Source organism: Lipophrys pholis (genome assembly GCF_963383615.2).
Source record: "Lipophrys pholis genome assembly, chromosome: 8".
NCBI classification, from domain to species: Eukaryota; Metazoa; Chordata; class Actinopteri; order Blenniiformes; family Blenniidae; genus Lipophrys; species Lipophrys pholis.
This window is the reverse complement of record NC_137630.1, coordinates 25,825,750-25,846,201: the sequence shown is the minus strand read 5'-3', so window position 1 is coordinate 25,846,201 and position 20,452 is coordinate 25,825,750. Positions and strand designations below refer to the sequence as shown.

General features: G+C 43.9%; 1 protein-coding gene across 1 annotated transcript in view; it reads left to right on the top strand.

Moving 5' to 3' along the window:
• Nucleotides 1-20,452, top strand: part of LOC308113151 (low-density lipoprotein receptor-related protein 1-like) — an 82,078-nt gene that overhangs the window by 27,955 nt on the left and 33,671 nt on the right. Inside the window, 21 exon segments of the mRNA XM_080469173.1 lie at nucleotides 4,090-4,209; nucleotides 4,385-4,513; nucleotides 4,653-4,913; nucleotides 10,568-10,730; nucleotides 11,524-11,746; nucleotides 12,544-12,733; nucleotides 12,838-12,981; nucleotides 13,124-13,360; nucleotides 13,495-13,675; nucleotides 13,987-14,209; nucleotides 14,304-14,493; nucleotides 14,597-14,719; nucleotides 15,017-15,157; nucleotides 15,550-15,675; nucleotides 16,066-16,182; nucleotides 16,282-16,415; nucleotides 16,418-16,622; nucleotides 17,718-17,900; nucleotides 18,271-18,468; nucleotides 18,555-18,800; nucleotides 18,945-19,142. Of these exon segments, the coding sequence (XP_080325299.1) occupies nucleotides 4,090-4,209; nucleotides 4,385-4,513; nucleotides 4,653-4,913; nucleotides 10,568-10,730; nucleotides 11,524-11,746; nucleotides 12,544-12,733; nucleotides 12,838-12,981; nucleotides 13,124-13,360; nucleotides 13,495-13,675; nucleotides 13,987-14,209; nucleotides 14,304-14,493; nucleotides 14,597-14,719; nucleotides 15,017-15,157; nucleotides 15,550-15,675; nucleotides 16,066-16,182; nucleotides 16,282-16,415; nucleotides 16,418-16,622; nucleotides 17,718-17,900; nucleotides 18,271-18,468; nucleotides 18,555-18,800; nucleotides 18,945-19,142 (3,732 nt within the window).

The window sequence follows — 20,452 nt, the reverse complement described above, 5'->3', positions numbered from 1 at the left end:
TATTGAAATGCAAAGAAAGGTTGATTTTTGGTCGATGGCTCAGTTCAGAAGTTTGTTGAAGGATGGAGGAAGTGTTCGTGTTGAGGGGAAAGGTTCACGAGTCATCAGTTTATGATCACGCACTTGTGACAGTTCTTGTTGTATAACTTCGCCTGTGACCGCAAACCTGTCGTTTTGGGCTTCATTGAACCCATGTGACCCAGTTGCACCTGGACTGTCTGCCGCATGATTCACTCTTGGAGGAAAATGTCAACTTTCATAAATTTCCTCATCCCCTACCTTCGAGTCCAAGGGCAGCTCATCCCCTTCTTTCCATCTCCGTCACTTTTCCCATTACTGTGACTCTTCTGTTGCCAATGGACTGATTTACTCACTTTCGTCTGCTTTTGTTTTTTTGGGTTCCTCCTCGGCCCTGTCCACTCCAGTGGAAGATTTTTTTTTTCCTGCAGTGATGTGAACGGCCCACCATAAAGAAGGACGAGCTCCAGACTGAGTGTCAGCGGAGGCTTGTTGCAGCCTCAGAGGCATGCCATTGCAGCTTGTGCTGTCATTACGGTCCATGCCTCATAGTTTCAGCCTCCTGTGCTGAGTCACTGACGTCTGCTCAGGTTCTCACACACAAGTGTTACAACACCAAGATGGTTTAAAAATGTAAGATCTTCACAGTTCACACTGTCAATTAGGTTTTTTTTATTTTTTTTATTTTTTTTACATACTGCACCACGCCTTCCCTCTCGGCTTCTCCTTAAGAGCAAAAGATGAGTGAAGTTGAGGGTTGCTATCCTTGCAGTAACAGAATCAATAACTTTTGACATGCTTGTTCAGGCCTGAAGGTCTCCAGCGTGTCTGTGTGATGTTTTTTGTTTCATTCATTAACCCCTGGTCAAACGTCCGGCTTGCTGCTGGCTCTGGTTTGTTTATAGTGGACAAACTCCACTCCATTATGTACCTGCGTCGATCAGTCTTTAGTCCGTTTTCTTACTTTTAGTATTGTTTTTATCCACGGTTTCTAACTTTAGATATTCTTTCACATATTGCATTGCTGCAAATGGTCTGTTATGAAGCAGTTTTTTTAAGATTTAGGCCATGAAAGGTCATCAAAATGTGTCCTTCGAAGTATGTTATTTATTTAATCCTCCAAACCAACCATGGATATTTTTAATTATAACTGTTAAAGACAGTCTTATTCTGGGATGTTCAACTTGAGGCCTGTGGGACAAAACTGGTCTATGAGAGGCTCCAATCGGGCCAAACCACCAAGAAAATGGAGAAACTTTCTCAGAAAACATTTATTTATTTATTTTTTATTCCTTTGGAATAGCAGACACAACATGACACTCAGACCTGAGCTGTGATATCGGTGATGATGCCATGAAAGATAACGACTTCATTGCATGCAAATGAGCCTCAAAGCCATGCTGTCTACATGAGTTTGTATAAACGTGCAGAATTCATAAATCTTTTGGACATTTCACTGTATTTTGCACCAGAAGGTTTCATTAAAAGTGGATTTATGTTGAGATTGTAATCATTTTCTGTTGTAATTGTTTGGTTTTGTGAAAATATAGAAAGAATTTCATCTTGTTATGGCACTATTTTACAGGTCCAATCCACTCAGGAATGAATTTGGACTGTTTGTGGCCATTGAACCTAAGTATGTTTGACACCCCTGAGCTAATTTATATTCAAAGTGTAACCTGATTTCAGTCTGTCTGCCTATGTTTATAATAGATTCGAATCAGCTAAGATGTTGTGTTCACATGAAACATAAAAAAAATAGAAAGCTTTGACATTCTCGTTCTTGTCGCCCACCCTCAGCTGAGCATGCAGGTACAAAACACATCAAAATGACCCTGGACAGAGGTACATATTGTGGATACATTAGTTCTCTGGCTGCCTGTAGTTTCTCCCTGTGTGAAGCCGGGTGAATAGATTCGCTATGGACTAAAGTGTTTGCTGGGGGACTCTTCCTTTCACTGGGGCAACAACAAAAGGGTTATTATGATGCCGAGTGCCACAGGCTTTATGTAATAAGGGCTCTTCACTAGTCCACCCTTTGCTCTTCACAACTCAACCGTTCTAGCTGCTGTACACACTGTGTCCATGACCAATTATTGTTTTTTTTTTGTTGTTTTTTTTGGGGGGGGGGGGGGTGATTGTGTTATCGTGAGGCTTTTCTTTAAATTTCTATCCAAGTTTGCATTTAGTGAATTATTAAATGTTTGCTTCTTAATCAGTCCGGTTTGCAGTTCATTTGAGAGTTTTGTTTTGTTTACATCTTAAGCTTTTTAAATTCTATTCAATTTGGATTTATTATGTAATACTAATTCCAGCATAGCCAACCCATGGCTCTTTTACATTAAAAACAAAACAAAACACATGAGCAAACATTTCCATCAGTGGAGGAGAAAAATGAGTTTTACCTTGAAGAAAGCTCAGCAGATCCGGACCCGGAGGTGCTTTCTGCTGCTCACGATCAGACAGACACAACAAACATGGATGTGAATGTGCTGAGGCAACTTTCCCATGTTTCCATGGTGGCACAGTGATATCAGGCTAAAATAACTTTAACTCTCATCAAACGAACTTTCTCTTTTCACTACATTGTTTTGGCCCCATACTTTTAATATGAGCGATTAAATATCAGGGGAAAACCTGTGCACTCATTACATGTTGGTTAGAAACTCTCCCAGCATGCATTGCGACCAAGAGATTTTCACTTGGCGATTAATACACCCGCTTGGAACACTTTAATCCATCACCTCAAAATGGCATAAACAATGGAAAAACATGCATTTTACTTGACGCCTAATTTTGAAAAGTTACTCTTGAATTGTTTACAGTAGAAAAACAATTTTTGGACCACACTAAGCAAATATTATTTTTCTTTTTTTATTTCTTTTTTTTATTTTTAAACACAGCTTTTGCACAGTAACTGTGAGCACGCAGAGTTTGTCCCACAACATATGATCTAAATGATTCAGCGGATTCATTGAGTAAAGATGGAAAGTCCCTCTCAAACCCAGCACACCACACACACACACTAGTTAAATCTCAAAGTTGTTTATATCTTTTGGGAATAATGATTTATTTATTTATTTTTTGATTGGTTTACTTTTGAGCTTATCTGACTGAGAAATCGGGAACCTCAGTCATTATGATCATTCTATTGTGGACAGAGTTTGTACACATCTGTTAGTCACCATAAAACATCCTGATCATGACTCAGCTTACTATCACTAAGCCTGTACTTTGACAAGTTCGGGCTGGAACATATTGCTCCGAGCAAACTTTATAACAACTTGAAAGGCCTGAGACTTTTGTGTAATTGCCAACTTCCTTGTCTAGATAACTTGAGTTGTTTGTGTAAGGCATTCGTCATCCCGGGTCGACTGGGATTTTATATAGCTTAAAAAGACAAGCTTACAAAACCAAGTGACTAATATAAAACTATTTGATAAATGCACGTGGATCACATCTGCTTTGTAAATAGTGCTCTCTCGTGTGTGAGCTGATCTCTGCGGATTTGTACACAGGTTTAATGGACTCCGGTTCAGAACCCACCCAAGGAGGGTCACCCGCCGGTTCTTGTTAGATGCACTCAAGTATGCAATGAAACACTTTGTAAAATTAGAGGCTTAAATCTCTCCAACCCTTTCTTAGATATCATTTGTTCTGTAGGATCAGATCAGTGCTGCTGGCTGACCCATTAGCATTGCTATCTATGGCAGATGCCCAGCTCTATTCATCTCCGAGCCCAGACGCACACACATCTGCATTCACATGCACATCCTATAGATGGCACGATGAGGGGATGTGTGGATTCCCCTCTTTCATTTCCTGCCAAAAGGATGTGTCCTTGAGTCCCCTCTGGCGATGGGAAAGAAGAGGGCCTCTAATGTGTGCACATTCAAGTCACCACGTCTCTCACATGCTTGCATAAAACACAAATACATACGTGTGTTTGACTCTTGCGTACATACACCCACAGCCACTGACCAAACTGGTTTCACAGTGGAGATTAAATTCTTTATCTGCAGTGAATAACCCCCTTCTCGTTCTGTGTCTTTCTGTGTCTCTTTGCTTCAGAAAAAGCACCAGACTGTGCCTCCCATGGGTGCCAGTTTCACTGTGCAGTGACTCACGATGGCCCTCGTTGCTACTGTAGACATGGTTACGAAGTTGCCACAGATGGAAAGACGTGTAAAGGTGGGTGGTGATTTGGCAAAGTTATTTAAGTTTGGTGAAACTAGAACTGCACGCGATTTGTCTTCTGCAAGGGGGGAAGAATATTTTAGACACTAGAAAACTTAAAAATGCTCAATTTGAGCATGATTTTATATATAATCAATCACTAAATGCACTCTTGTGTTTATTTTGATAGATTTCAATGAGTGCAGTGTTTATGGGACATGCAGTCAGACGTGCACGAACACGAATGGTTCTTACACCTGCAGCTGTGTGGAAGGCTACCTGCTGCAGCCAGACAACCGCTCCTGTAAAGCCAAAAATGGTAAGAAAAGACACACAGAATGTAATGGAGACCAGAGATGTTGAAAATAGCCGTAACACGTCAGATGGTCACATCCCCGTGGTGGAGCTCAGTTTGCTTTCCAGATGAACACTGAGTGTGTGTAAACGGTCGATTTCAGAACCCGTGGATCGTCTCCCTGTGCTGTTGATCGCCAACCTGCACGATATCAGATGCACCTCTCTGAGTGGCTCCATGTCCCGCCTGCCCTCCATCCCCACCAAGCAGACCATGGCGATGGACTTCATCTACGTCGAGGAGACCGTCTGCTGGATCGACGTGGGAGACACTCCCGCTGCCACCCAGCTGAAGTGCGCCAGCATCCAAGACCTGAAGAGCGTCAGTAACATCCGCACCATCAACATCTCCCTCAGCTTGCACCGTGAGTAAAATAATAAATAAATAAATAAAAGTTTAACTCTAACAATACTGGATGGGCTTTTGTGTCAAGGAGAATGCATATTCATACACATGGCATTTTAGCTGCAGACTGCTACTAAAGGTGAAAAAAACGTCTAGTGTAAGAGCACTCCTGCAGCGCTCAAGCAATCAATTAGAGCTGTCAGATGTGAAATTTACATACTTTGCTTTAGGGATCCAGTGGTCAACTTTGTGTATTACCCCACTCAGACTCATGTAAGATGTTAAGCAACGCAGCCCTGTCTGTGAAAGCTGCTCATACCAGCATGAAAGTTCCAAATAGAAACGCTGAGTTCAGCTGTATTTTCCTGACGGTATGTCTGAGAACGAGGGCACCCTGACACACAGCTAAAGCACCCCATACAAGCAATACGTGTATAGTGATTTGATACATGCAAGGCTGCCAGCATGCCTTCAGGTAGTAGTTTGCACATTTCTTGACAGGCAAGCAGTAGCCTACAGTTGATTTTGATTTATGTACCGAGTGTATAGCTATTCAGAAGCACGGAAAATCAGTTCCCCCCCCCCCCCCCCTTTTTTTTTTTTTTTTTTTTTTTTTTTTTTGTTGTTGTTGTGAGAGTCTAATCTGATGTAGCATCTGCCTGTTCTCTAAGTCATTGGGTTCTAAAATGACAACATTTGGTGTAAGGTCTTGCCAAAAAAACATCCTCTCTGCCGTTAAAGGCCTGTACATTTTGTCCCAGTAGACGTGGTGGGCAGATAGCACATGTTTGTGTGCTGATGATGAACTCTGATGATGAATGTTTGGCCTGCAGATACACAGTCCTCAATAGGCATTGTTTTAAAATGCATCTGTTGGGCAACAACAACACACACACATGCAGCATGCGATCACTTTTCAGTGAGAGTCTTAGTCATATACATCGCTGACATGATTTATCTCTGCTTACAAGCCTGACAAGGTTTGTTTTTCTTGGCCTGGCTGACAGAGCCGTTACTCTCTAAGAATGGGGGCCAGAAAGTAGACAAAACATAAAAAGGCAAGGGCGTGGGTTTGTGCGCGTGTGCACGCAGGCGTGCACGTGGGAAGCTTTCCCTTGAGAATCAGCCCCGGGCACGGAACAGCAGCCGTGAAGAAAACAACTGAAGGAGCCGGGTGTGTGAGCACCCTGAAACGTGGGATGTGAAACCTGTGACATGACTAGAGGTGCCTCGGCTTATATCTGCTCTTAATGAGGCTTGTGTAACTGCTCTCTGCTGACAGTTGAGAGAGGCCCGAGACCCCCAGAGTCCTCACATGGGGGTCTTTCCAGGTGATTCTGAGTGTCCCTCATCTCACGTCTGCTTTAATGTTGTGACATGCTGCCATGGTGTTTTGCTTCATTTGAATTCCCTTTACTTAATTTTTTTTAGCAGGTAAGTCACAACAGCAGAATTGTTCCAAAGAATGTGTAAATAAAGCCACGTTACATTTATGATGGTAAAACAAAGCCACTTCCCAAACAAGTGAATAAGTAAAGGTTTGATGTTCCTTTATAATTTTGTGAGTCTTGCACTGCTTGTTTATGGCTGCATTTAAACACAGACGCGTCTGTTCTTAAGCTTGAAGAAACATCGATGCAGAAAGAGTCTGAAACTGTCCACAGTGACTTAACAGGCATTGTATTGGTTTATTTATTCATTTCAATTAAAACCGCAGCCTCCTTCTCATCCTTATTAAAATGCTTTTTTTGGTCTGAGTCTAGAGGCAGACCTCACTGTCTGCCGCCACCCTCCAGCAACACTGTCAGCCATACTGATGTGGCTAAACACAATAGGGAAAGCAATTGTCAGATCAAAACAATTTCGAGGATAGAAGAATGGAAGCAGAACAGACCCTGAGAACAAAAACAAAACCAAGCAAAAGTGAAGAGAATAATAAAAATTAAAGGGAGACGGTGGTGATTCGCTGTTCCTTGGTTGTGTGAGAGAGAATGGTCATGCAGATGGTATTTACATTCCTCTGTTGGGTTATGTCAGCCTTGAACAGCCTCTACATTCCTCTGGTCGTCCCAGGTCCTGTCCAGTCAGGTCACTGTAACATGCTCAGAGCTGAGGCTCTTCCACGCATGCACACACCCAGAACACACATGGCGGTCCAACACTACTATTGTTGACCCTCTTAATAATGTACTGTAGCCCCTTCACCAAGACGAAACCCTGACAATGAAAGTATGAGCTCAGCTCACACGAAAACAACTTTTTAACTATTTTTTTCAAATATGGAAAACATTAATACATGAATTCAGATTACCACCCTGTAATGGCCCATGTATGTGGTTCCACTTCAGTTAACAGTGTTTTATATACGTTGTCTTCTCATGCTGCTTGAAACTTGCATGTCAAGATAGAAAACGGACCCTAATTTACTTTAAAGTGTCTGTAAAAGACAGGTATGAACCAAATTCATCAGTTCAAATGCTTCACCTCTACTTGATAATAAACCTTTATTATAAAAAGAGTCTCACTGCTTGTTCTCTTCAGGTTTTTTTATAGCAAGCTGGGCTCAGGTGCACTGATGAGCGTAACCTGGGGATGGGTGAAGGGTCTGAAGCAGGGTTCACACAAACAGGGTGATTTATAGCTTGTGGGATCCTGAGAGAGCGGAGGGAGATAAGTCGACGAGGGTTCCAGATGTGGCCCGCTCTGTCTGCTTGTGTGATTCTGACTGGGGAGATAAAAGGCAAGCGGCGCCGGTTCGTCCTTTTCTCTCCACCCTCTGAGCGGGACAGCACAGCAGGAGACAGAACGTCTCCCAGTGTCAGTCGCTCACTCTTGCCTCCTGTGTCTTTTTATAAAAAGATTTAACAGAATACATAGAGAAATCTTTGTAAATGAATGTTGGGATCCTATTATAAACACCCCATGCTTCCAGTTGGATATAAAACACATGTACTCTTAAATGTGCAATCTCAACTTCTAGTTTTTGTCTTGTTCTTTTGGCTTAAGGGAAAATATCTCATCAGGCCCTTCTATCTAGTCTGCAGCCTCTCCTTTCCACTTGTTGCAGTGGTGGATTTGCCAGTGCCTTAACTATTAGGAATTACTGGCTCTTAAATAGAGGTCATATGTCAGATCCCTATGGAAAACCATAATCGCTGTACTCCAAAACCATGCTCTTCAGAGGTCAGAAAGGTTTTTGCGCAGATTAATAGGATCTTCATGGCATGGAAAGGATTATGGAGGCCGGATGATGGTGATTTTTTTTTCTCTACCCCTCACCAGCATGTAAATATAGGAATTCTTGCACTGACATGCAAATAGAGGAGCCGGCATTAAAGTTCACACTTTGTGGTATTCCTTCTCAGTCTAGGTGCTGTTATATAAGTAGTTAGAGAAACTTTGTGAGCTGTGGCCCTGTATGTAAATACCTGTGCTACGTGGGAGGAAAGCCTGCTTGTTGTTGCCAGTGAGACCCCCTCGGTTTACGAACCGTTTCCGCAGAGCGGTGTGAGCTGGAAGGTGTTACTGGTCGAGAGAGAGGGAGAAAAAGAGATGAGAAGAAAGGGGTGTGTTCATTCAGTTTCCCAGCAAACTTTCCACTTACCAGAAGCTGCGTGAGTGAAGACGTCAACAGGCTGGCTGGCTTCTCTGGATCCGGGGGTCAACTTGTTGTAGTTTGTTACACAACGCAGTAGTCACCGAGTTGCACAATGCTGCATACGAATCTAATCAATGCCTTGTGCAGCCAGGCTTCCAGCTGGCTTTCTTTAGAGGAGCAGGGTTTTCAGGCCTGATACCAAGGGGAATATCACTATCCCTCTTAACTCTGTGAGAAAGTTTTCCCCTTTATCAGAATCTTGAGGCTCGTACATATTTATGGAAGATAGTGGACTGGCTTTGATCAAACACCCATGTTCTTTTTTTTTTCTCTTTTTTTTTTTAATAGTCTTTAATCATTTCTATATTGAAAGTACCTCACATTTAGATTTGAGGCTAGTTGAATGTCAGTGACTTTGCTCAAGCTGGAATGTGGACAAAACCTCCCTGACTGCTGGTAGAACTCCAAGGTTCCCTTTTTTTAATTTTTTTTATAGCATAAGCAGGAATACCATAAGTCTCACGCTGGGCTTCCACTCTGAAGCTCTGTGCATGGTCGGTCGGTCGGTGGGGAGGAGGTTCTCTGTATTGGGCCCAGATGTGTCAGTGGAGCTCTGTGCTCCTGGCAGCATTGTTGGAGGCTCCAGCACAGACGTTTCTTTATGAATGGCCAATGCTTTGGAAGAGGCTGGCTCACTGTCAATGATGTTACGTACCCCCAGCATCAAAGTTGTCCCTTAGATGTCCTGGACAGAGAAGCGTGGCCCCTTAAACAGTGTGTGTACAGTGGGTCTGTTGTGAAGGACGAGCTCTGGCAGCTGTTTAAACATCCCCAGTCCTCTCATCAGAAGTGAAGGTCTGCCTTTGCAGCACTTCCTCTTTCTAGATTAGTTTATAGGGGCTGCAAGAAGTGGGATTACAACATTTCTTCTTCCTATGTCAGTGGAGAAGCACCAATGCTGGGTCACTTGGAGACATATTCAAGCTGACACGTAACATGTTTGAACTTCAGCTAGTATACTTCTGTCATATCATGGAAATATTTTTCTTATTTTCATTTCCTCCCTTGGACATAAAGACATGTGACAAGACATATTTGTATCCAGAGAAGAATGGTTCAGTAAACGATTTGTTCAGTGTGAATCATGTGCTGGGATCTTTACCACAAGCAGATCTCAGTCATCGACAAACCCGCTCTCATCCTACTAACTTGTATAATGAGAAAATCGTTCGTCCAGTAGTTTTTAGGATTGTGTAGGAACATTTATGAAAGGACACTGGAGGTGTTATGGTTTGTGTTTGCTTGATATCTTATCAAAAGACAATTTTTATTAATTTTTTTCCCCATAGTTTTATTATCTGTATGTTATCGTACAGTGATTGCAACCTTCAGTTCAAATGAAATTTCTAAATTACAAAGTGAAAATGTGACAGCTGAACGTTGCTTTGCATGTCTGGTAAAGACACTAATCTTTTCTTACTTTGTGAATGACTCTCTGCCTGAGTTAAACCAACTTTGAGTTCAGCTCCTAGGGACTGTGATCATGCCAATAGTCTGTAGTGACAAAACTGCTCTTAACCTTTGAAAGCTGTTTTAGGTTCAGTGTTTTGTATCAAAATACTTGAACTTGTAGGATCAGACGGCTGACCCTTCAGTCGAATGACGACCCGCCCTATATTCAGAGCTACAGCCACGTCCACCAGTAAAACTTTACCTGAATTGACTTTCTGTTATTTATACTCTGTGAGTCATCCACACATGAAATATATTTGCATCCAAAGTTTTTAGCTTCACCCCTCACTCTCTACCTGTAACTTTTTTGTGTTTCTTTCCCTTCTCTCACGTCTTATTTATACACAAGTGGAGTGCCGGTGATGGACAACTTGATAGATTACAGAAGCACATTATTAAATGTTGTTGTTTTTTGTCGGGACGGTGGGAACACTTGAAAAGAGGATCATGGCGTCGTAAAAACTACGTTTCTGGATTTGTTCCGGTATACGACTGAGAGTTATGATGAAGCTTTGTGTCTTAACTGGTTCTGTTTTGCCTGCTCTCCTCTTTCTGTCACTCAGATGTGGAACAGATGGCCATAGACTGGCTGACTGGAAATTTCTACTTTGTGGACGACGTGGATGACCGAGTGTTTGTTTGCAACAAGAATGGCCAGACGTGTGTGACCCTGCTGGATCAGGAGCTGTACAACCCCAAAGGCATCGCCCTGGATCCAGCCATGGGGTCTGTATTCTCCTCCAGTCCTCTTGACCTCGAATCGCCCTCGGGGCTGTTTTAGCAACGCCGGAGAGGAAAGTGCTGTCGTATGATCAGACAATGTGCTGACAAAGCAGGCAGTGAAAAATCAAAGGCCGTCTCCCAGACAGAAACCGAGAATGACACTTCTGCCTGGCAGCTGCTATCCGATGTACTTCCTTTTTCGGAGTATCAATTCTCCATTTCTACTTCATTTCATGTTCTAGAAATCATCTTAATCTGTTAAATATAAGTGACTATGAATGCTACTGCTGGTATATTGTGTAATGCCGGAATTTTCAAAGTGTAAAATATTGAGGAACCCCCCCACACCCCCAATCACAGCTTGACACAGTGTGTCCTTTTGTGCTCTCAAGCAGCCCACATTTAGTTTCAGTTCAAGTAGAAATATTGGTCAAATCCCGGACCTCCTAAAGTTGTACTCTTTCTAAGATATTAATGTTAACTGCTGTTGGGATCTTTTTTTAGATACTTTTAATTGGAATATTCTGATCTACATCAGTTGAAACTATAGTATTATTCGAATAATTTCTAATTCCAATTCGTATTCATTACACTTGCAATAAATCAAATTCTGGAAATGTGTGTTTAAATGAGAAAATTTTGTTTTATTATCAAATTGATTTCACCTCAAAATATGAAGGAAATACTCACGATGGGAAAAGGCAGTCCCTTGACCGCAAAACAATATAAGAATGTTCTATCTTATTAATTAAATTTTTCTGTCTATACCTCCCCCATCTGATCCCTTCTACTACAGTAAAGTGTTTTTCACCGACTATGGGTCCACTCCGAGGGTGGAGCGCTGCGACATGGACGGTCAGAACCGCACGAAGCTGGTTGATAGTAAAATCGTCTTCCCCCACGGTATCACTCTGGACCTGGTGAACCGGCTGGTGTATTGGGCCGACGCCTACCTGGACTACATTGAAGTTGTTGACTACGAGGGCAAGAACCGACACACCATCATACAGGGTCTGCTGGTGAGCCCAACACGTGCACACGCCGTTTCCATCCAGATGAAAACATGTTCTTCGGGTATCTCCGGGTCTATATTTGCTTCTCTTTCCATCAATAACGCGAAACAGCTGTTGTTTAAATCTGTATCATCGCTGATTTACTCTCATCTTTAGAGGCAGTGCTGGTTTTCAGTCGTCCCCCGTGTGTCTCAGCAGAGCGAGAATGTCTCTACGGGGGATGAGGCCTTTTTATTGCCTTGATTGATAATACTTAAAGAGTGTGTGATTTTCCTTGCCAGTGCCTCTCTAAACATATTAGCCAGGCCCTCATGAAGCTTGGCTCAAACTTATAGAGGAGTAATGTTCTTAATGAAATCAGGACTGTGGGGCTTGGGGGGGGGGTGGGGGTGGGGGGTGAAACGTGGCAGTAATGGTGCAGTGTGAGAGGTGGAGGGAGGTAATGCGATACCGAGCCATACATCTTTCTGACAGTAGAGGAGAGCTGCACAAATCACCCCCTTATAAAAGTAAAAGTGCTCTCTTTCTGCTTAACAGCAGATGGGGAGTGGATCCGTCGTGCTGGCCTGTGCCAAGTTTACACAAACACTGTCTGTATTGCTGATTCTGGGTCTGTTTGTCTCTCAGAGATGTCTTCACATTTTTAATTTTGGTGGATCTGCCAAAGAATGTGTACTCTCCAACGATATAACACAAACTATTAGTCAGGCACCACGAGCTGCTTCACTAGAAATGTGTGTTTGCAGAGTCTAACGAGACACTTCTGTAATGTTATTGTTCTTCTGTCTTCTTCAATGTACCAGATTGAGCACCTCTACGGACTGACCGTGTTTGAGAACTATCTTTATGCAACCAACTCGGATGAAGGCAACCTGAACCCGAAAACCAGCGTGATTCGAGTGAACCGCTTCAACAACTCCGACTTCCACGTGGTGACTCGGCTAGACCGAGGAGCTGCGCTGCACGTTTACCACCAGAGACGACAGCCTCAAGGTGCGCAACGCTTTTATCAGCTGGTCCATGTTCCTCCACTGGAGTTTATTTGATATGCGTCGTAACATTAACGGTTGCTTTTCTGCACGTGTTTCCCTCCGCAGTACGCAGCCATGCATGTGCACTGGATCAGTTTGGAAAGGCCGGAGGTTGTTCGGACATTTGTCTGCTGAGCAACAGTCACAAGACCCGTACCTGCCGCTGCCGCTCAGGGTTCAGTCTTGGGAGCGATGGCAAATCCTGCAAGAGTGAGTTTAATTAGACAGTGATGAACATGTCGCCATCAGTTCTCCCGCCGATAATGAAGCACGGCTGTGAGGTAATCGTGGGTACAAAATCACTAAATGAAAGCATTTATTCACTTTTTTCTTCTTTGATGGTATTCTGCAGAACCAGACCACGAGCTGTTCTTGGTGTACGGTAAGGGGCGTCCTGGGATCATCAGGGGCATGGACATGAATGCAAAGGTGCCTGATGAGTACATGATCCCCATTGAGAACCTAATGAACCCCCGAGCTCTGGATTTCCATGCTGCCAGCGAATTCATCTACTTTGCTGATGCCACCAGCTACATTATTGGCCGGCAGAAGATAGACGGTACAGAGAGGGACACCATACTGAAAGAAGGTAAGAAATGATCTCTGCTGAGTGCTATAAGAATAATCAGTCAGTAATGTTATTCAAGATCAGGAATTTCTTCTCCTGAAATTCATCCCAGTTAATAGCAGATTTTTCACGCTGCCTTCTTCGGCTTATCTCAGGTATCCACACAGTAGAAGGGATTGCGGTCGACTGGATGGGAGGTAATCTCTACTGGACAGATGACGGGCCTAAAAAGACCATCAGTGTGGCCCGGCTGGAGAAGGCTTCTCAGACCCGCAAGACTCTCATCGAGGGCAAAATGAGCCACCCGCGGGCCATTGTTGTGGATCCCCAGCATGGGTTTGTTAATTTGATATTCTTTTTGTCTAAATGTTTGAGCTGTTAAGTTTGGGGGAGGATGATCTGAGGGTATGTGGCTTGCAGCTATGTGGGCTGCCTGCAGTGCAGATATTTGCTGGTCACGATTGTGTTGGTGTACTGTATGTGGGAGCTGGCACGTTTTCAACCAAGGTTTTTTTTTTTTTTTTTTTAACCGATACTCCTTCCTTTGTTTTGTTGTGGGATGCTTCATCAAAGAACATCACAGCTCAAAATTACATTTGTCACAGCTCGACAAATGTCTCATCTCGTGTGAATGTTTCATCCGTCAGCTGGATGTACTGGACCGACTGGGAGGAGGATCCCACAGAGAGCAACAGAGGGAAGATCAAGAAAGCCTGGATGGATGGTTCACATCACCAAGTGTTTCTGACCAGCAAAACGGTGCTGTGGCCGAACGGCTTGAGCCTCGACATTCCTCAGGGTGTCTTGTACTGGGTGGATGCTTACTATGACCGCATCGAACTGGTTTATCTCAACACCACTGAGCGAAAGGTTGGCGATTGTCTGTAGGACATAAAAACAATCCTTTATTCTCAGAATCAGAAAGGCTTTATACATTATTCCTCTTTGTTTCCTGAATTAACAGGTTGTGTACGAAGGGCAGGAGCTGAATCACGCCTTTGGATTGTGTCATTATAAACAATTTCTCTTCTGGAACGAATACCGTGGCGGCAGCATCTACAAACTGGACCAGGTCACTAAAACAGTTACTTTACTGCGCAACGAGCGGCCACCAATATTTGAGATCAGAGTTTATGACGCACACCAGCAGCAAGGTACATTGACCCCCCCCCCCCCCCCCCTTCATATTTTTCCCGTTACAGTGACTGACTTAATGACTCATTTCTGTCTTTCTTCCTGGTTTGTCTGTCTGTGCAGGCTCCAATGCATGTCGAGTTAATAATGGAGGGTGTAGCAGTCTGTGTCTCGCCATTCCCGATGGCCAGTCCTGCGGCTGCGCCGATGATCAGATCCTCGATGTCGATAACGTCACCTGTAAAGGTACTTAGCCACTTTACCGGGAAAGACATTTCACTAGCGACGACTGTGGAAAATTCATTACTCAACATGAACCGAGTTCAAGAATTCAAGGCTGTGCTTTCCATTTGCCAGCTACACTAAATGTTTACTTTCTTAAACCTCGGGGGAAACTCTTCAAGCAACCTCTACCAATATTTTGGTACCTTTAAGAGAGAGAAAAGCCCACTTAATCGCCAAAAGGCTTTGTGGTGTGTTTATGTTTGGCTCTTGTCTCAACGGTGCGTTTGTGTCTGTCTCTGCTTCTGACCTCATCTCCAGCCAACCCGTCCTACGTGCCGCCGCCGCAGTGCCAGCCCGGGGAGTTCGCCTGCAAGAACAACCGCTGCATCCAAGAGCGCTGGAAGTGTGACGGGGACAACGATTGTCTGGACAACAGCGATGAGGCCCTCGACCTCTGCCGTAAGCGTGCCACGTCATTGTCATGGCGACATGGCAACAACACTGATAAACAAAATCGTGTTTAAGGGTTTTAACTAACACAGACTGACAGAGCGCAAACTAAACTTTCCAAGATTTGTTTCTTTCCATGTGGCGTAATGTGGCTGTAATTTTGCTGGCCGGTCTCGTCTTCATCAGGCCAATAGTGAACAGAAAACGACTCATATTTGTCTTGGATGCTTTCCCATTTTTTTTAAACTCAATTTAAAATGACACAGTTAGCCAGTAACAGTATTACTGAGGAGACTGACTCATATACATTGCGAACAGTTTGCTGGATTTGTGAAATAAAAGTAAAAAATGTGACTCTGAACAGTTTTTTTTTTTTTTCAACATTTAATATCTTCTAACAGACCAGCACACCTGCCCAGCTGATCGATTTAAGTGCCAGAACAACCGCTGCATCCCCCTGCGATGGCTGTGTGATGGAGACAATGACTGCGGCAATGATGAGGATGAGTCCAACACCACCTGCTCTGGTATACACAACTCGGGTCTTTTTTTAATGAGCAAAAGAGAAGAGAGGACATTTAACTTTATGATGTCACTGAGTGCTTATATTTATATATATTAAAAAAGTAGAAGCAGCAATGCAGTCGTTTTGTATTGTTTAGCTTCTGTGAGGATTTTCTTAATCAATAAAGATGTAATGACATTTTCATCTGTAGCGTAGGATTTTGAGCGATGAACTGAAGTGGGATTGGAGCTAAGTTTAGTACAGAGTGGGCATGTTAGTAGGATACATTACTATCAAGGTACAATACTATCAAGATGGGATTGAATTGGGTCGAAAGAACTGCATTGAAATTAGAAATCTTGGTAATTCTTTTTCTTGCACTTAACTCTTTTATAACACTTTTTCCTGCCAGCCCGCACATGCCCACCCAACCAGTACCCCTGTCTCAGTGGGCGCTGTATCCCCATCTCCTGGACCTGTGACCTGGATGACGACTGTGGAGATCGCTCAGATGAACCAGACTCATGTGGTAAGGCCTTTTGGCTGCTGTTTGAGGAGGAATATTGCGTATATTATTGCACAATATTGCACAATCTTTCATATCTCATCTCTCGTTCCTTTCCTCCAGCGTATCCCACCTGCTTCCCTCTAACCCAGTTCACTTGTGCCAACGGCCGGTGCATCAACATCAACTGGCGCTGTGACAACGGTGATTATCGTCTTTCTTTACCTTATGTTAAGCTGGATTTTTTAACGGTCCAGTAGATGACATCAAACTTTTTTCTGTCTGTTTCTGTGCAGACAATGATTGCGGGGATAACAGTGACGAAGCAGGCTGCAGCCACTCTTGTTCCAGCGTCCAGTTTAAATGTAACAGTGGCCGCTGCATCCCAGAATACTGGACCTGCGACGGGGACAATGACTGTGGAGACTACAGCGACGAGACCCACGCCAACTGTACCAACCAGGGTAAGGAAGGAGGAACTAAGATGGTACAGCTCTGAAAGAGTTATCTGGTGACCCAGTTTCAAAGTGGTTGCAGATAAAACTTGACCTACGTCAGATTGTGTTCACATGTTGTTAAGACATTGTCACAGTGTCACAAAAACCTGCTCCTGTCTGAAATGTTTCCACTGCTCTGCAAGTTCCCGCCTGCCCAGTGGCTTCCACTTATCATTCACTCCAAATCCTCTTTGTTGCTCTGTGCAGGAAGGGATTGTGTTTTGTGGTTAGATAACAATTAGACTGTTTCATGGTCTTGTGCAGGAGGCGCAGATGTTTTGACTCTGCCGCTGCGATATGGACGAACATGCTGAGCGTCATGAGTAGCTGGTGGCCGTGTTGATGCTGTTTAACTAACTGACACGACGTCGCAGCTTCAGCCAGTCGCTCTGCCCATAACATATGCTTGTGTACACGATGTGCGTCTTCTGATGCCGTCTGTACCGTTTGATCCACGCGGAAATGTAGCAGACTGCTGTCAAGTCTCAGCATGCAAAGACGGATCCCAGCGTGACCTGCTGCTCTAATGAGCAATCTGTGGTCTTCTGTGTGTGTGCGCGCATGTGTGTGAGTGCATGCGCGTGCGCGTGTGCGTTCTCCTGGCCTGCTGTCTGGAAGTTATTAGCTGAAATAAAAAAGCAATCCTATCAGCTGTATATTGTGGTCCTGTGTTGAAAGGTGCCTGTTTCCATTTCCTCCTCTCGCTTTGCCAAACACTGACCTTTGCCATGAGGGGATGTCATTGTGCCACTTCCTCCGCTGTGGCTTTAATCTGCCTCTGACATCAGTCGCTGCGCAGTGTGTGTCATTGTTGTTTGACTTGGCACTGTGTCAGGTTGTTACCCTGCATACCTACACAATAATTAATGACCGCAATAGCCTATTCACGCTCTTCATAGTTCTTGGCCAAGTGTGTGTGTGTGTGTTATGCGTCTGACGGCTGGCTGTTATTTTCCAGCCGCCGACCTCTGCTGGTATTTTATAGCTCCTCTAACGTCAACTTAACTGAACACTCCATCTCTCTTGCCGGCTGGCGATGACACTCTGATGTTTCCTCTCCAGCGACACGTCCTCCGGGCGGCTGCCATGTCGACGAGTTCCAGTGCCGCATGGACGGCCTGTGCATCCCCATGCGCTGGCGCTGCGACGGGGACACCGACTGTATGGACCTGAGCGATGAAAACAACTGTGAGGGCGTCACACACATGTGCGACCCAGCGGTGAAGTTCAGCTGCAGAGACTCTGGTAAAGCTCCTCGCCTCCTCTTTTTTTGTCAAAATAAATGGTGCAGTCGTCCAATATTTGGACTTTAGTCTCAACGCTTGTAGTATTTAATGACAGATTGTGAATGTCTTCACCAACCTAGTTCACAAAAATATATATATAAAAAAAACCCTTCCAAACACTATGTTTGGGACTGTGTATAAATGTACTTTCTAATATGACTCCTCTGTTCAGTAATCTGGGTAGAAAGTCTTAAACGAGCCTCAAAAATGAGTGTAAAGTTACAAAGGATGTTTTCAGTAATGGAAACTTTATACTGCAAGTCGGAGAATTTGAAAGCGCATCACTGAGACTTTAAGATGTGAAACCGTATATTCTCTGATCCCGTCAGCTCGCTGCATCAGTAAGGCCTGGGTGTGTGATGGTGACAGCGACTGCGAGGACAACTCGGACGAAGACAACTGTGAGGCGTTGGTGTGCAAGTTGTCTCACCACATGTGTGCTACCAACGACTCCATCTGCCTGCCCGCCGAGAAGCTGTGTGACGGCACAGACGATTGTCCGGATGGATCGGACGAGAAACTTTGTGGTAAAAACATTTTGGCCAAATGTCAAATTTAAACCTGCATGTTTGTTTGAATGAAAATCAACACTTTAATGTCTCTTTGCCGGCAGATTTGTGTTCATTGGACAATGGAGGTTGCAGTCACAATTGCAGCATCATCCCTGGGGAGGGCTATATGTGCTCTTGTCCCTTGGGGATGGAGCTGGGAGCCGACAACAAGACCTGTCAGATCCAGAGCTTCTGCGCAAAACACCTCAAGTGTAGTCAGAAGTGTGAGCAAGAGAAATCCAGCGTCAAATGCTCCTGCTATGAGGGCTGGGAGCTGGAGTCTGACATGGAGAGCTGCAAAAGCACCGGTGAGGAACATGTCTTATGTTTTGTTATGAAGAGACAGAAGGAGTAAACGTGTCTGTGACTGGATTTTGACCAAACGCCTTCACAAGGTCTTGTAAAACTCAGAGATTTTGACCCTGAACATAAAACTTCTCTTTCCTCCTCAGATCCCTTCAAGCCTTTCATCATCTTCTCCAATCGCCACGAGATCAGACGGATTGACCTTCACAAGGGAGAGTTCAGCGTGCTGGTACCAGGATTGAGGAACACCATCGCCTTGGACTTCCACCTCAATCAAAGCACCCTGTACTGGACCGACGTGGTGGAGGACAAGATCTACCGAGGGAAACTGTCTGACAATGGAGGTACGGCGGGTTATATTTCAGGTTTCAGTAATTTTATTCGATGTTTAAAACCAACAGTGTAATTTAGGTACATGTCAAGTCTTTGTGAGTAACAATCAAGTGTTAATCGTGTCAGAAAATTATGGCCAGCACGTCTGCTTCCATTTAGCAAATATACGCCATCATTTCTCCGAGCCGAATGGATTTTTAAAGGGTTCGTGGTCAGCAGTGGCGGTCTGTGACCCTGAATAAATCTCTCGGGTCACAGTCTGCCTTCCCTGCTCCAAAACCCCGGGTCTCCATGCCAATCAAGGTTGTGTTCCCAGCACAGCACTTAGGGGGCACACGGAAGGCTTTGTCTCTTCCCATTTGTCTCAGTACTCGCTGTGCGTGACTGCAGCCAGAACTCTGATGCAGCGTAGGAGGCTCAACACGCTGTGGCTCCCATTCCCACTTCCACAAGTTCTCGGTAAAACGGGGGTTTCTGAGTGAGGACATTGTCAGCCTGCTCAGAGACCGCTATGGTGGTCGTTTCAGCGTGTCCAAAGTTGTTGGCATTCGCTGAACATTGCCAGCAGCTGAGTAAAAGCAGGAAAAGAGGCATTAAAAGGAGGAAGTCTTTTTTCTCAAAAATTAGCAAAATCACCTGGAAAAAAAATTGTCTCAACTGAAAGACATCTTAAAAACTGGTGTGGTGTTTACCAGATCTGTTTACATAAAACTGCAACCACAGCATGAGTGTGGCGGAGTGTCTTGTATAGAATCTCAAATCCACACACGCAGAGGGGGAACATGCAAACTCTTCATACACACTCAGAATATCTGAGTGTGCTAGCCACTATACATAAGAGCTGTAAAGGACACAGTAAAGGATTTTGAGTAGTTTTATGCTCAGCAGTGTTGGTTGAAATCTTTTGTTATTAGGGTTAGGGTTATTGGTTATTATGACTCATGAAATCAAGTATCCTTTATCTCAGATAATCAGAATATTTCATATAACCATATTTTGTTTTAAATTTGTCTTAAGCCCAACATTATAGTTATCAGAATTATACATGCTTTATAGGCTTTAGTCGGCCATCCACTGACATTGTTTCTTGTGTTAAAAGGACTTAAGGGTTTGAGGACGTTTCACCTTTCATCAAAGAGGTTTTATTAATTCAATACGCAGAGATACCATGACTTGAAGTGACTGAGAAAATCTTTAATTGTTCAATGATATTCAAGTTTTTTAGTATGTTTTTGTTTACTTGGTTAAAAAAAAAAGAAATTTGTGATCGCCGCCTGGTAATCCTCCAACTACCACCTCGGTTTTGAGCCGGTTTCTTTGC